Raw genomic sequence first — 13,668 nt, 5'->3', positions numbered from 1 at the left:
CCCCTGAGTCTGCATCTTCTCTGGGCCCCCACACTTGGTCTAGGGCAGCGGTCCCCAGGGATCCGTCTCGTGGGAGTCGACTTTTCCATGGACGGGTGTGAGGGGTGGAGGTGGGGGATGGGGGATGGGGGATGGTTTCGGGATGACTAAAGTGCATTACTTTTATTGTGCATTTTATTTCTATTATTATTACATCAGCTCCACCTCAGATCATCAGTTATGAGATCCCAGAGGTTAGGGACCCCTGCTCTAAGGGATGAAAAACACCAGACAGAGACTGTGATGTGAGAAATCCTTTATTAAACCAGGTGTCACTCCCCTACCTGAGAAGGGACATTTATGTTGCAGACACCATGCCTCCATGCCTCCCTAGGGCTGGGTGTGGCCGTCCCACCCGGCCCACACTTCCTTCTCAGGGCAAGCAAGACACTCTGCTGTCTTCAAGGGGCTGGGTGATGGGGTCAGAGAATTAGGCTGGAGTTTATGTTGACAGCTCGGATTGGGGATTTAAGGTGAGGGTAAAGGTGCAGGTCAGTTTAGAGGTTGGTAGGAATTGGGTTGGCATTGAGGTGAAAGGAAAGTTGAGTTTGACCCAGACTCAGCCAGCCACAGTCAAGCTTCTCATGGTTCCCAAGTTGATGACCCTCCACTGAAAGCCTGGTCCCCAGGCCTCTCCCAAGGCTCCCTCCACCCCTAACCCATTCACCTCGTCCACCCACCTCTCCTAAACAAAGCACACACTCAGAAGCAAACCCTATAACTACTTGGGATTCAGTCCCCGCCCACCCTGCCCAGGTGGGTGGGGTGAGGGGTACAGGGGTGGGGCTTAGCCATGGAAGCCCAGCACCTTGTACTGGGCAGCCATGTCATTCCGGAACAGTTCCAGGGCCTTGCTCATGGCAGCCTGGGCATCAGCACCGAAGTCTGAAGGATGCTTGGCATGTAGAACATGGATGATGGCGTCCGAGATGAACTGCAGGGACAGGAGCAGAGGGGTGCTGGTCACTGGCAGGACAAGCCAGGGGCCAGATGGGAATCAACCCCAGCCCCAGCTTTGCTTTATTGCAGGGCCATTTACTGAGTATTTATTATATATCAGGCACACTTCTGAGCGGCCTCCATGGATTAACTCCTCTAATCCCCACAACCCATGAGATAAGTACAGATGGGATAATAGAGGCCCATCTTAATACAGAGGAGGAAAGGTCAGGCCTTGGGCTTGTGGTCACAGTCGCATGGCTTGGTGGGTTGGCTACCCCCACCCCCAACCAGGGGCTTCCCAGGTGGCTCAGAGTAAAGAATCCACCTGCAGTGCTGGAGATGCAGAAGACATGGGTTCAGTCGCTGGGTTGGGAAAATCCCCTGGAGGAGAGCATGGCAACCCACTCCAGGATTCTTGCTTGGAGAATCCCATGGACAGAGATGGGCTACAGTCCCTAGGGTCACAGAATTGGACATGACTGAAGCGACTTAGCATGCATACACGCTACCCCCCTCTACTATGTTCAGGATGTTTTATTGTTCAGTCACTCAGTCCTGTCAGACTCTTTGCAACCCCATGGACAGCAGCACGCAAGGCTTCCCTGTCCTTCACTATCTCCCTGTATGTGCTCAAACTCCTGTCCATTGAGTCAATGATGCCATCTAACCATTTCATCCTCTGTTGCCCCTTCTCCTGCCCTCAATCTTTCCCAGCATCAGGATCTTTTCCCATGAGTTGGCTCTCCACATCAGATAGCCAAGGTATTGGAGGTTCAGCTCAGGATGAGGACCCAACCTATTACATGGTTCTAATCCAGGATTTTGCAATCAGAAAGTCTAGAAAATACTTCCATGTGTGTGGATTTAATTTTTGCATTTAATGGCTTAGGATGGTGATCTCTTTCAGTAGCCTTTTGGAGGGATAGTGGCGGGAGGGTGATCAGAACATCTTATTTTCTGCGCCAAGCACGGAGCTGGTCCTCAGAAGCATTGGTGGAAGAGAAGGAGAGAGAGGAAGAGGAAAGGGACCAGCCCTATGCTTGGGCCCAAGACTGATCATATGTTACAGCAGCCTCACCATCACTGTTGGCTCTACCATCCACATTGTCATGCCCAGAAAGATGGGTGCAAACATCTCCACAGCACAGGGCTGCTTTAAGGGACTGAGCAACCTTATATAGTAAGAAGCTACTTGCTTTTTCAACAGTTCAGAAAATTTGATGCCAATTTCAGCCGTGGCCTGTGGACAAGGGGTGTCATTTTACAGAGGCCAGACTGAGGTCATGTTGCAAGTGGATGGGAGAGCTGGAATCTGCACCCAGGGGACTGTGGACAAACAACAGCCAGAGCCAGGGAGACAGAGGCCACCACTGGTGGGTCTGTTCATATTCTCCGGCATCCAGGGTACAAGTGGCCAAAAGCTGATGGGTGGGGGTGAGGGGAGCACGTGCAGGGCAGCCTCAGGAGCACAAATGTCAGCACCTAGTAAACCCCGCTTGGCCAGAAGCCAGGACAGGGCCACAGACACCCACTGCTGGGCATCGGGGGGGACATGTGTTTAATTCCCTTTTAATGTCATAAACGTAACAAAGCCAAGTGAGGGGACGGGCTGACCTAGCGAGAACTTGGAGACCCAGGTTCCAGGCCCAGTTCCACCCTGACCTCCACGGATGACCTCACATGTAAGACAGAGATCCTGACTCCTTTGGGTCCCTCAATTCAGCCTTTCCTGAGTCAACTTCTGAGTCACTAATACTAGGAAAATTGTGGGCTGGGGCAGCTAGAAGACTGAGAAAAGACTTCAGCACCCAGCACCCTCTGGGGCCCCCTTGCTAATGGATGAGAAGGAGCAATTTCTCATGAAGAACATAGACAAAGGTTCCACGGTGAAGGGAACAGCAGACGCGGGGCGCTGTCTTAATTTTTTGCAGTAGCTCAGATGGTAAAGCGTCTACCTGCAATGCGGGAGACCTGGGTTTGATCCCTGGGTCAGGAAGATCCCCTGGAGAAGGAAATGGCAACCACTCCAGTACTCTTGCCTGGAAAATTCCATAGATGGAGAAGCCTGATGGGCTACAGTCCATGGGGTCGCAAAGAATTGGACACGACTGAGTGACTTCACTTCCACTTTCTTTTCAAACTTGTTTTAAGTAGACCCGGTTCTAGTCTGCTAGCTGGCAGTCCTATTTCTAGACTGCACTGGTTTCTCTCTAAGCCTGTCTGCTCCTCCCTGGAGATGGGATCCATCATTCAAGCTGGTTTGTGAGCCCCCTGCCTGTCACTGGGGTTCAAATATGGAAGAAGCCAGGGTCTGACCTTGAGGAGCTCCTGTCCCAGCCAGGAGACAGCTGGGTAAAGAGATAAATTACAATACAGCCGGCAGGCGCCACGGCAGGGCTGAAATAAATGCCTTTGCTGGGGAGGGCTGGCAGGTGGAGCAGCTGACTGCCTCGTGGGCCAGAACTGAAGAGATGGCTTCTGCGCTGGGCCTTGGAGAATGAACAGGGATTTGCTGAGAGAAGATGGGGAGGCGAAAGCACCACTTGTGCAGAATCCCAGGGGCAGGAACTGTTCCTCATGTCTGTGATGCTGAGATGGGCAGGCAGAATTGTTTGTGTGTGATGCGGGAGAGCAGGTGGGGCTTCTCCGGTAGTTCAGAGGGTAAAGAATCTGCTTACAATGCAGGAGACCTGGGTTCGAGATCCCCTGGAGGAGGGCATGGCAACCCACTCCAGTATTCTTGCCTGGAGAATTCCATAGACAGAGGAGGCTGGACTGACAGGCTACAGTCCAGAGGGTCACAAAGAGTCAGACACAACTGAGTAGCTAACAGTTTCACAGTAACCTTTGGGAGGGCAGGCAGGGGAGCTGGATGGTGGGGCTGAAGACAATGGTGATGGTGGTTGTTCACAGGAGACGTTGCACCATCAGGAATTAAGAGCGCAAGTTCCAGAATAACATAGATCAGACTGTCCCTCCTGGCTTATATGCTGTGTGACTGGGAGCAAGCTACTCAACCTCTCTGAGCCTTCAGTTTCCAAATCAGTAAAGTGGGGATGAGAAGAGTCCCTGCCTGGGGAAGAGAATGCTGTTTACCTGCCCAATGGCCATTTTCACTTTCTTCCTTGTAAGAGAACACTAGTTTGTATTTGGAGTGGCAATAGACTACATTTCCCAGCTTTCCACACAGATAGACATGATCTCATGACTAACTTTTGGACAGTGAGATGTAAATAACACTGTTAGGTGAGATGCCTGGGGTTTCTCAAAAGACAGCCTTTGTCTCTTCCTCCTGCTCTCTGTTTGGAATATGGACCAGAAGGCTGGAGCTCCAGCAGCTATCTTGGACCACGAGTCAACTTTGAGGGTAGACACCATATTTATGCCAAGGATGCCAACACAGAAAGAGCCTGCATCCCCGGTACCTATGGGGCTCCCACACCAGCTCTGGGCTCCTGACCTCTGAACTTCTTTTGTAAGAGAAAAAGACAACACTGAATGCAGTTCCTAAGCTCATGGGGGTAATCGTGAAAGTTCCATGCAGTGACCCATGCAAACTGCTTCTCATAGCCCATCCTAACCAGAAGTTTTCATGACTAACCTTACCTTCACTGCTGCACCAAACTGCCTGTGGCCCCATCCTCGGGGGTGATAGCCTCAGGGCCCTTTATCCCCCAGTTTCCTAGTTCTCCTTCTTGCCATATCCCTCCACCCACTGGGTCTAGACACAGGACTTGAAACTCAGACTCTCCCCAGCCCACCCAACTTCTCAGTCCATCACAGGAGATTCAAGCCAATTGCTTATGCCTTGGACACCTGAGGCGCCCTCTCTTCATCTGTAAAGATGCTGGAACTAATAATTCCCACCCAGAATTAAGCCCCAGCTACTGAACTCCTGCCACATGAGTCCTGTGTATGTCCAACTTGCAGTGGCACAGAGACTAGGAGCTGGGTTTCTGGAGGAATAGAGACCTAGTCCGAATCCTGGTTCTGCTACTTGGTGCCTCTGTGACCAGGGGCAAGCTGCTTAACCTCTCTGTGCCTCAGTTTCCTCATCTGTCGAGAGGGTGGGATAGTGGTGCCTACCCGTAGACAGAAGGCAAGCTGTGTACTTCACAGCCACTTCTCCCTTGGTAATAAGATACTCATTTGGGGGAAAAATATGTTTACTCTCAATGACCCAGGAGGAAGGCCAAGTGGGTAGCAGCCCACTTTACAGATGAGAAAACTGGGGGATAAAGAGGAACAGCATAGGTCACTCAGCAAGTTATAACTGAGCTGGGACTTGAACCCAAATCTCAGGTCTTCGAGGCCTCCCCTTCCATCCTCCCAGCCACCCGGGACCCGCCACTCACCTCCAGGTACTTGACAGGGATCTTGTGCTTGTTGGCATGTGACTCGGCCAGGTGCTTCACCTCCGCCTCATGGTGACCCTTTTTCTTCAGGATACCCCCCAGGGCCGTGAGCACCGTGTTGCCATGCTTCTTCAGGTCCTCGGAGGCCTTCATCTCAGCCTCTGTCTTCAGGTGCTTGAACTTGTCGAATTTCTCCAGGGTCTCGGGATGACCTGTGAAGAGCCTGAGGGGTACAAGGAGGGCTTGAGTTAGACACAGGGGTCAGGAGGTGGCCAGACTCAAGTTCAAATCCACACCCTCCCAGTTGCTAGCTGTGTGACTGTGGCAATTCACTTCACCTCTCTGTGCTTCAGTCTCCCCATCCAAGGAATAGGGATAAGGAGTCCCTCCCTATAGAAGTGTGAGGATTAAATCGAATGAGATGGTATAGGCTGAGGGTCACACAGGAAGTGTCCTATAAATGCTTGCTATTACTATTTTTAGCATCATCATCTGCTTCATTGTTACTGTGAAAGGCTGGAAGGAAAAACATCTGCATGGTACCTGGCCTCGCCCCCATTTGCTCTAAGCTGTTGGGAGCAAAGATGACTAGACGTGTCACCGTGGAGCAGGGAGGAGCACGGGGCTAAAGGATTTGTGGAGTACGTGCTGTGCGCCAGGCCCGTGCTAGGCTCTCCACTTGCACTTCCCTTTGGTGATGTATTATCCCCATTTTATATATGAGGGAACAGAGGCTAAGGAGTATGAGGTCCTAGCTCAATATCACATAGCTGGGCTGCAGATGAGCCAGACTGAAATCAGGTCTGAGTGACTCAAAATGTAGTCCATGCAGGGGACCATCTCTGCAGCTTCCTGCCCAAGGATCATCCTTTGGCCGCTTAAATACTTCCAGCTTCAGGAGGCTCACTACTCCATGTGACAGCTTTTCTAGTCTGAACAGCTCTCAGGCTCAGAAAGCGCTTGCTTATTTTGCTCTGCCTCCCTGTTTTTCCCAGTACTGACGGTGAGAATCTCTAATGGGAGCCATCTGCCAAAGACCAGGCCCCCACTCTTGCCAGGGACCCAGTGAGCTGGCCGCAGTGATCCAAGGAGTCACCTGTTGCCTCAGACTTCAGTCTTTCATTCTGCAGAAAGGTGGGGATCGTTAAAGGGAGTCGTACCTGCCACGGGGAGGAGGGAGAGATTTTTCCCATTTCACTCATGGGCAAAGGGAAGACCGCAGAGGTAGGTGACTTGTCCAGGGTCACATGTCTGGTCAGTAGCAGAGCCCAGACACGAACCCACACAGATGGTTCCATAACTCATGCTCTCTCTTTTGTGTTGCACCCGGAAACCTCTGCCAGAGTGACCCTGTCTGCTGGACTTTCCCTCCTCTTGTCTGATGGCTTCAGTTCCTTGAAAGCTTTCTCTTTTGTGATTTCCTGGCTCTAGAACACCCTTAAACCTAACTGCGGACACACTCCAGTGTGCACAAGTGTCTCACGGCACATACCCATAATCACACGTATGCTCATGCACACACACACACACACACACACGGGCATAGCACAGACAGGGAGCGCCCCCTTCCCCCAAGGGCATGTCCCTCCTGCCTTCCCAGAACACCCAGTGCTGCCTACAGCCATGCTCAATGTCACTACCTCATCTGGGGCCCCAGCCAACCCTTCTACATCACTGACAGCTCATCTCCAGCACTTTTCACCTCAGGGTCCCTGAGATCCTGACTATTATTATCTGGCGACAATGATCCTTGAACTCCTGCCTGACAGATGCAAGACCCAGAACCCACAGGTGAAGGTCGGGACACTGGAGGGAGACTCTCTGGGGAAGAAGAGGACCGAGGACCTGGGACCCAAGGCCACCAGGGGTCTGAGACATCTTGGGAGACCCCTGGATGTCTGGGGAAGAGACTAAGCACTGAGAATCATGAAAGCTGAGTTCTGGCCCCAGTTCTGCCTCTGCTGTGATGTTGAAAAAGTCACTCAGCTCCTCTGGGTCTTGGATCAACTATCTTAAACCAAAAAGTTGATTTCTCAGCTTCCAAGTTCTAAGGCTTGACCCCTCCAACCCGGACCTCACCCTACACTCTTAGCACTTGTCAGCCAGAGAGGGAACCCCGGATTTACTTTAACACTGCAGAAAAACCTGGCTTCTGAATGCCCATCAGATCTTCCTTTCTACAGCTGCCTCCCTCCACTGCCCCCAAGCCAGCAGCTGGGAGTCCCTGGAAAGCCACAGAAGGTCCTACCTGGGAACTTGTGACAGTGGCAACTCAGAAAATGAGCAGCTGGAAGGCCCTCACCCTGTAGACATGGGTGGGTGGGGCTTTTCTTCCAGGGTTTCAGAAGCACGCGCTTGCCTTGTGCTTTCATCTTCAATCCTATCGTCAACCTGCCTAGTTTATTACAGGTCAGCGGGAAAGGAGGCCAGTTCCCAGCTGTGCTCTGAGCTGAGACCCAACCAGACACCCACATGAAAGATAGAAGGCACTCCCAGGCCTGCATAAATTCTTCTCTGCTCTAGAACCGAAGAACCAGACGAGGGTGGGAATGCATCTCTTGTATGCTAAGACTGCGGGACGACGTGGTATAGGGTTCAGGAGTGGCAACGCTGATCCAGGCTGCTGGACTTGAACTCCAGCTTTGGGACTTCAGGCAAGTCACTTAACTTCTCTGTTAAACGTGGGGATTATAATAATGTCCACCTCATGAGGTTACTGTGAGGCTGAAATGAGTTAATATACATGAACACGTAACACAGGGCCTAGCAATCAGTGTGTAACATATTTACATGTTTGCTGTCCTCATCAAAAGCTCTAGGCCACGATCACCATCACCACCATCACCCCCATCATCCTCACCAGCTCCATCATCACCATCCTCACCACCACCATCGTCATCACTAGGATTGGGAATCTTGGGTTCTGTCTGTAGCTGCCATTGGTTGACTGGGACTCTTGAGCCATGTTTCCTCCCGGTGACATGAGACATACTAGCCACCAGCAGTGACTTCCCAATTTTCCATGGCCTCGAAATCCTTTGTTCAAATGCAAAAATAAATAAAGCAGGAAAGATCTGGGGGAAAAGAAGGAAAGGCAGGGGCCCAAAGCCCTCTTCAGCTGCCTCCGCCCTCCTAAAAACCCCCGTTTCCTGGAGCCAGACTCTGCAACTGACCTTCCAGCTATTATGTTCTAGGACATAATGATCACATACTTGCAGTGAAGCCCTCAGAGTTTTATTAACAGACCGAACAGAATTTGCTATCTGTCATAACCAGAGGAGTGGGAGAAATGACCTTTTCAAGAAGAGTAAGAAAACCCAGGTTCGGCATCTGGAACAGAATCACAAGGTCATTTCTCACAGGGCACCCTGGAAGTCAGCATCCCCTTCTCCCTGTCCCTGGCCCCCAAATACCAAGAGGGCAGAAGCCGTCGGCGTGGTTTCTGCATGTCTTCAGCTTAAGATGTGATGGGGCATCAGGCTCTCTGGGGCCTGCCAGGGGTCGGCAGTCTCCAGCATCACGTCTTGCCCCTGGCTCCTGCCCCTGGCAGTTTTCTCTGATCCACTGGGAAGGAAGGGGCTGTTTCTCCCATGATACGATACCCCAAGTCTCCTTCCAGACCTCCAAGTCACTGACTTAGGGCTGACAGCCCCCAGGTCACCTGGGAAAGACTCCTTTTTGGCAAACTGGTCTCCCACTCAGCTACCCTGCCTCCTCTCCAAAAGCAAGGCGGGATCCAGGACTCAAAGAATGCCAAGGCATGGGGGTGGGCAGGGATCTCAGAGACCATGAAGGTAATCCCTCCATTCAACAAATAGGGAAATGGGACCCAGAGAGGATTAGTGACTTGTCCAAGGTCACACAGCAAAGGGAGAGCAGAGGAGTTGATGTCTACTTTGGAGAGTCTTCTGTCCAACCAAATGGGACCTCTTGCAGTGCCAGTAGCCAACTGACAGAGGCATAAGAGGAAAAAGACACAAAGGGAAACCCCAAGATGCCAGTTAGATTCAACAGGGAACTTGACCATCCTTTCTCATGTGTTTTTGGCATGGGCCACTAAGGCTGAAACTCCAGATAATAGAGCTTATAGCTTATGTCTGGGTCATTCTCCCAGACATGGGAGCTGGAAATGGGTGAAGCCTGGGGGAGGCTGAAAGGGTGTCTAAATGGGAGAGGAAAACCTGCTCTGACTCATAAAGAAGGAGAAATTCATCTATAAAGTGTAAAGGACAATCCATTCACTCATGGCAACCAGGGCCCACCTCCTACCAGGCGCAGAAATGTCGATGTACGCTTTTGACTCACGCTGCCCAGAGCATGAGAAAGGACCAGGAGGAGAGGGGAGTCTATCACCACTTGGCGAAGAAGGCAATGAGAACATGAGGTTCTATTTCTGAACCACAGCCACCCTCTGCTTACAAAACTTAGAATTTTGGGGGGTGGGGGGCGGGGAGGGTGTTTCTTTATTCAGGAATCCCTTGCTAAAGAAGGCAAGATGTGCTTGGAGATTATTCTGAGCCTTCAAAAGACATACCCAACATCAAAAGTCAAGATTAGGGACTTCTGTGGTGGCACAATGGATAAGAATCTGCCAGCCAATGCAGGAGACATGGGTTGGATCCCCGATCTGGAAAGATTCCATATACCGCCGAGCAACTAAGCCCATGCCCCGCAACTACTGAGCCCACGCTCTAGAGCCCTAGAGCCGCAACTACGGAGCCTGCGTTCCTGCACCTGGAGCCTGTGTTCCCCAGCAAGAGAAACCACGGCAATGAGAAGCCCATGCATGGCAATGAAGAGCAGCCCCTGCTCACCACAACTAGAGAAAGCAACAAAGACCCAACACAGCTAAAATAATAATAATTACTATTATTATTATTATACTTTAAAGGGCCCAATTCTAAGCTTCATCTCCAAGAGTTACTGACATCTTTTGGAACTCACTCTATGCCAGGAATTATGCTGGGCCCCTTGGCTGCAGCATTTTATTTAATTCTTACTTCTACTGTATAATGTAGATATTAGGATTCCCCCCCCCTCCCATTTTATAGGAGAAGAAACTGAGGCTCAGAGAAGTTATGTGCTTTCCCAAAGGTCACACAACAGCTCGGTGGCAGAGCCAGGTGTAGAACCACATATCTCATCTTGAAGGCCGTGTCTTAATCCTTGGCATTTTACAGACTTTAATGAACTTGTGACTCTGGGGTTATCCTTCCCTTCTTAGGTCCTTTGTGTCCTCATCCATTAGGTGAGGTGAGAAAGACCTCTCAGACCTTTCTTGTTAATTCTAGCTATAATTTTAGGATTCCTTCTGGTGGGCTCTAAGCATCAAGGATTTGATCATCAAAGCTCCTCCCAGCTGCTAGGACAAGTGTGAAATGGATCTGCTTTCCTGATTCCAACCTCTGATACATAAAAACACAGGAGAACCAAGTAGGGGGTTTAACAAAGTTAATTAACACAGCAGCCAACTGGTCAACCCCGGGGCAAACATTCCACCTTGCAGGCAAGCATTCTTGACCTTGAGGAAGGAGGTGACAGGGGCAGTGGGATTTCTTCCTTTTACCTGATGAGGACCTCCTGCCCATGGCCTGCGACATCAGCCTCCACCTTCCCCCAGGCATTCAGCACCAACTGCCATTCCCCGTCGCTGAGCCCCATGGCGCAGTCTGAAGAAGAGAAAAAGAACAAGGGCGGACTGACTGGGTGTCCTGTCTCCGACAGCTGGGGTTTGAGGCTGCCTGGCCCCAGAGGGATTTTATACCTTCCCAGATGCTTAACAGGGATCACTTGACAGCTCATTCACTCTCTCTCTCCCTCCTCCCCACCCCCCTCTCTCATGTAGGGGTCTAATCTTTTCCTTTCTCTAGCCCTCACATGGAAGCTATTTTGAGGCAGGTGCCATTGTGGGGAGGTAGGCCAACTCAGGTCACGGGTGTGGTGGTGGTGGGGTTGTGTGTGCGGAGAGTGGGGAGGAGGCTGGGCCACTGTTTGGACTCTCAGAGGCCAACAGAAAGGGCAAGGCTAGGGCTGACGCCAGTGGCCTGAAACCCAACTCCCCCTGCTGTCAGCCACCCCAAGAGGACCTGTCATATCTCTAAGCCCAGGGCAGCAGGCACCCTGGCTTGGCCCTGGGACTGTCCTGGCCTTAGCAGTCTCTTTGCCCACCGTCTAGAAGCCCACTTTGCCAGAATGCCTCTCACTTTTCAGAGTGGTGGGAAGGAACCTCGATGGTTTCCTGCTTATAACTGGGTGAACCCAGGCAGATCCATACCCTCTTGGAGCCTGCATTTTCCCACTCCACCCAGAAAGCTCAAATATTGTTCAGATATTTTCCTCTGAAAAATTGTGCGTCATGTGCCCCCTCAAGGCACAATTAACTGCCTGCCCTTTCCACCTATTCGCATGTGTTCCTGTCACACTGCTTACCTCATTGCATCACATTTCTTTGTATCCATACTGGCTTCTCCGTTAGTACCCTAGCACCCAATACTCAGAGACTTTCCCAGGTGCCAGGCTCTATTCTAATCACTTTACATTTGGTAACTCGTTTAGTCTCCCGACAGCCCTATATGATAAATATAGACATTACCCCCACCTCGTGGAGGGGAAGTTAAGGAGATGTGCCACAGTCACACAGATAGCTGATGGAAGAGCTGGGTTTTGAACCAGGAAGTCAGGCCCCTGAATCCGTGCTCCCAAACACTTTACTTTGGTTACCATGTGCAGGAGCTTTGTTTCCTTCATCTGAGTGTTTTGTGGGCCTTGCACAGTGCTGTATACCAAGTTGAACTGAATAAAGGTTCACTGAATTTAAAAGGTGAATGGCCTTCCCAGGAAGGCAAGAGAATGATCAACCTTTATTTTTCATTCATCCATCTTCCCATCCATCCATCCATCCATCAACCCCTCTATCCACTCACCCACCATCCGTCCATCTGTCCATCATCCATCCATCCATCTATCCACCATTCTGCCATCCACCCAACAAACTGTTATAAGGTACCTACTGTGTGTCAGAAACTGCTACATGCTGAGGACACAAACCAGATAAAACACATCGTGGTGTTCAATCTCCTAGGGAGAGAGATAAGTAAGAGGAATAACATTACAGTTCAGTTTATGTGGCGCTATGATCAGGGTCTACACAGAACTTTACAGTTTACAAAGTGCCTCCTCGGGCAAGACTAATCTAGTCTTCCCAATGCCCCAGCAAGGTAGAAAGCATCATCCCATTTTATAGCTGTGGACCACGAGACTCAGCAAGGATAAACATCAGGTGTCCTGGCCACCCTGGGACTGTATTGGACCTGTCAGTTATGACTGCCCTACATACACAGCTCTTTCTAAAGATAACTGCCCTGCCCCAGCCCCCAAGGTCATGTCCTCTCCCAAATTCCGCGGCTAGTCACAGCTGATTGAACCAAGGCTGGGACCTAATTAGAGGCAGCCAATGGCATGGCTCTGTCAAACAGCCAGTGTCTATTAACTACACCAATCAGATCCCCTCTTTAAAATATGAACAGAGATGATTGATAAGAATTGGCTAGGTGGTAGGAAATGCTAGGTGAAAGGGTTCCATGGTTAGCACCAAGTAAGACCCCCAAACTCAGAGCTTCCCCAGAACAACCTTGGGTCTCCATTCTGATTCTGGTAAAGCCTGCTCCCATTTCAGTTCCAGGGTGACCATCACACTTCCTGTGTGACCTTTTGTGTATCATTGAGTGATCCCTGTTTAGATATTGAGTCAGCGGACTCCTAACAACCAAAGAGACCAGAAGCACACAGGCCCCTTCTTGACAATGTGCTCCTGAAACCACACGTGAGGATCCATGTTAACCCAGGACACTGAGTTGGTATATCTCCAGAAGTCATTCAGCTTTCACAGTGAAAGGTTCAGTTGTAAAATGAGTAACTAAGAGACTACCCTGGTGGTCAGGTGGTAAAGAATCTGCCTTCCAATGCTGGGGACGTGGGTTCGATCCCTGGTCAAGGAAGTAAGATCCCGTGTGCCCACTAAGCCCAAGAGCTGTTACTAGAGAGCCTGCACACTGCGACTACTGAGCCCATGCAGGCTGCAACCAGAGCCTGGGGGCCACACAAGAGAAGCCCACGTACCGCAACACAGACCCAGCCGAACATTTGTTCATTTGTCCATTCCCCATCCTGCTACCAAGGGCTGACTCTGTGCCAGGCTCAGGATCAAAGAGAAAGGCCACTCTGAGAGAGTTTGCTGAGGTCTCAGCTCCTAGTCCTGGCTCCTTGCTGGAGGGTGAGCTCATCAGTATGGGAGGGAAGTGCAGAAGGAAGAGCAGAGAGAAGAGCAGAAGCA

General features: G+C 50.9%; 1 protein-coding gene across 1 annotated transcript; it reads right to left on the bottom strand.

The window, feature by feature from the left end:
* Positions 1 to 278: 278 nt before the first annotated feature.
* Positions 279 to 11,080, bottom strand: MB (myoglobin). The gene is made up of 3 exons (XM_027541837.1): positions 10,903 to 11,080; positions 5,337 to 5,559; positions 279 to 973 (listed from the first exon to the last, which is right to left on the bottom strand). Exons 1-3 carry the CDS (start codon positions 10,995 to 10,997, stop codon positions 827 to 829), a joined length of 465 nt encoding a protein of 154 aa, XP_027397638.1. The 5' UTR covers positions 10,998 to 11,080; the 3' UTR covers positions 279 to 826.
* Positions 11,081 to 13,668: the final 2,588 nt, after the last annotated feature.

Source organism: Bos indicus x Bos taurus, chromosome 5 (genome assembly GCF_003369695.1).
Source record: "Bos indicus x Bos taurus breed Angus x Brahman F1 hybrid chromosome 5, Bos_hybrid_MaternalHap_v2.0, whole genome shotgun sequence".
Taxonomy (NCBI): Eukaryota; Metazoa; Chordata; class Mammalia; order Artiodactyla; family Bovidae; genus Bos; species Bos indicus x Bos taurus.
This window is presented reverse-complemented; position numbering and strand designations above follow the sequence as displayed.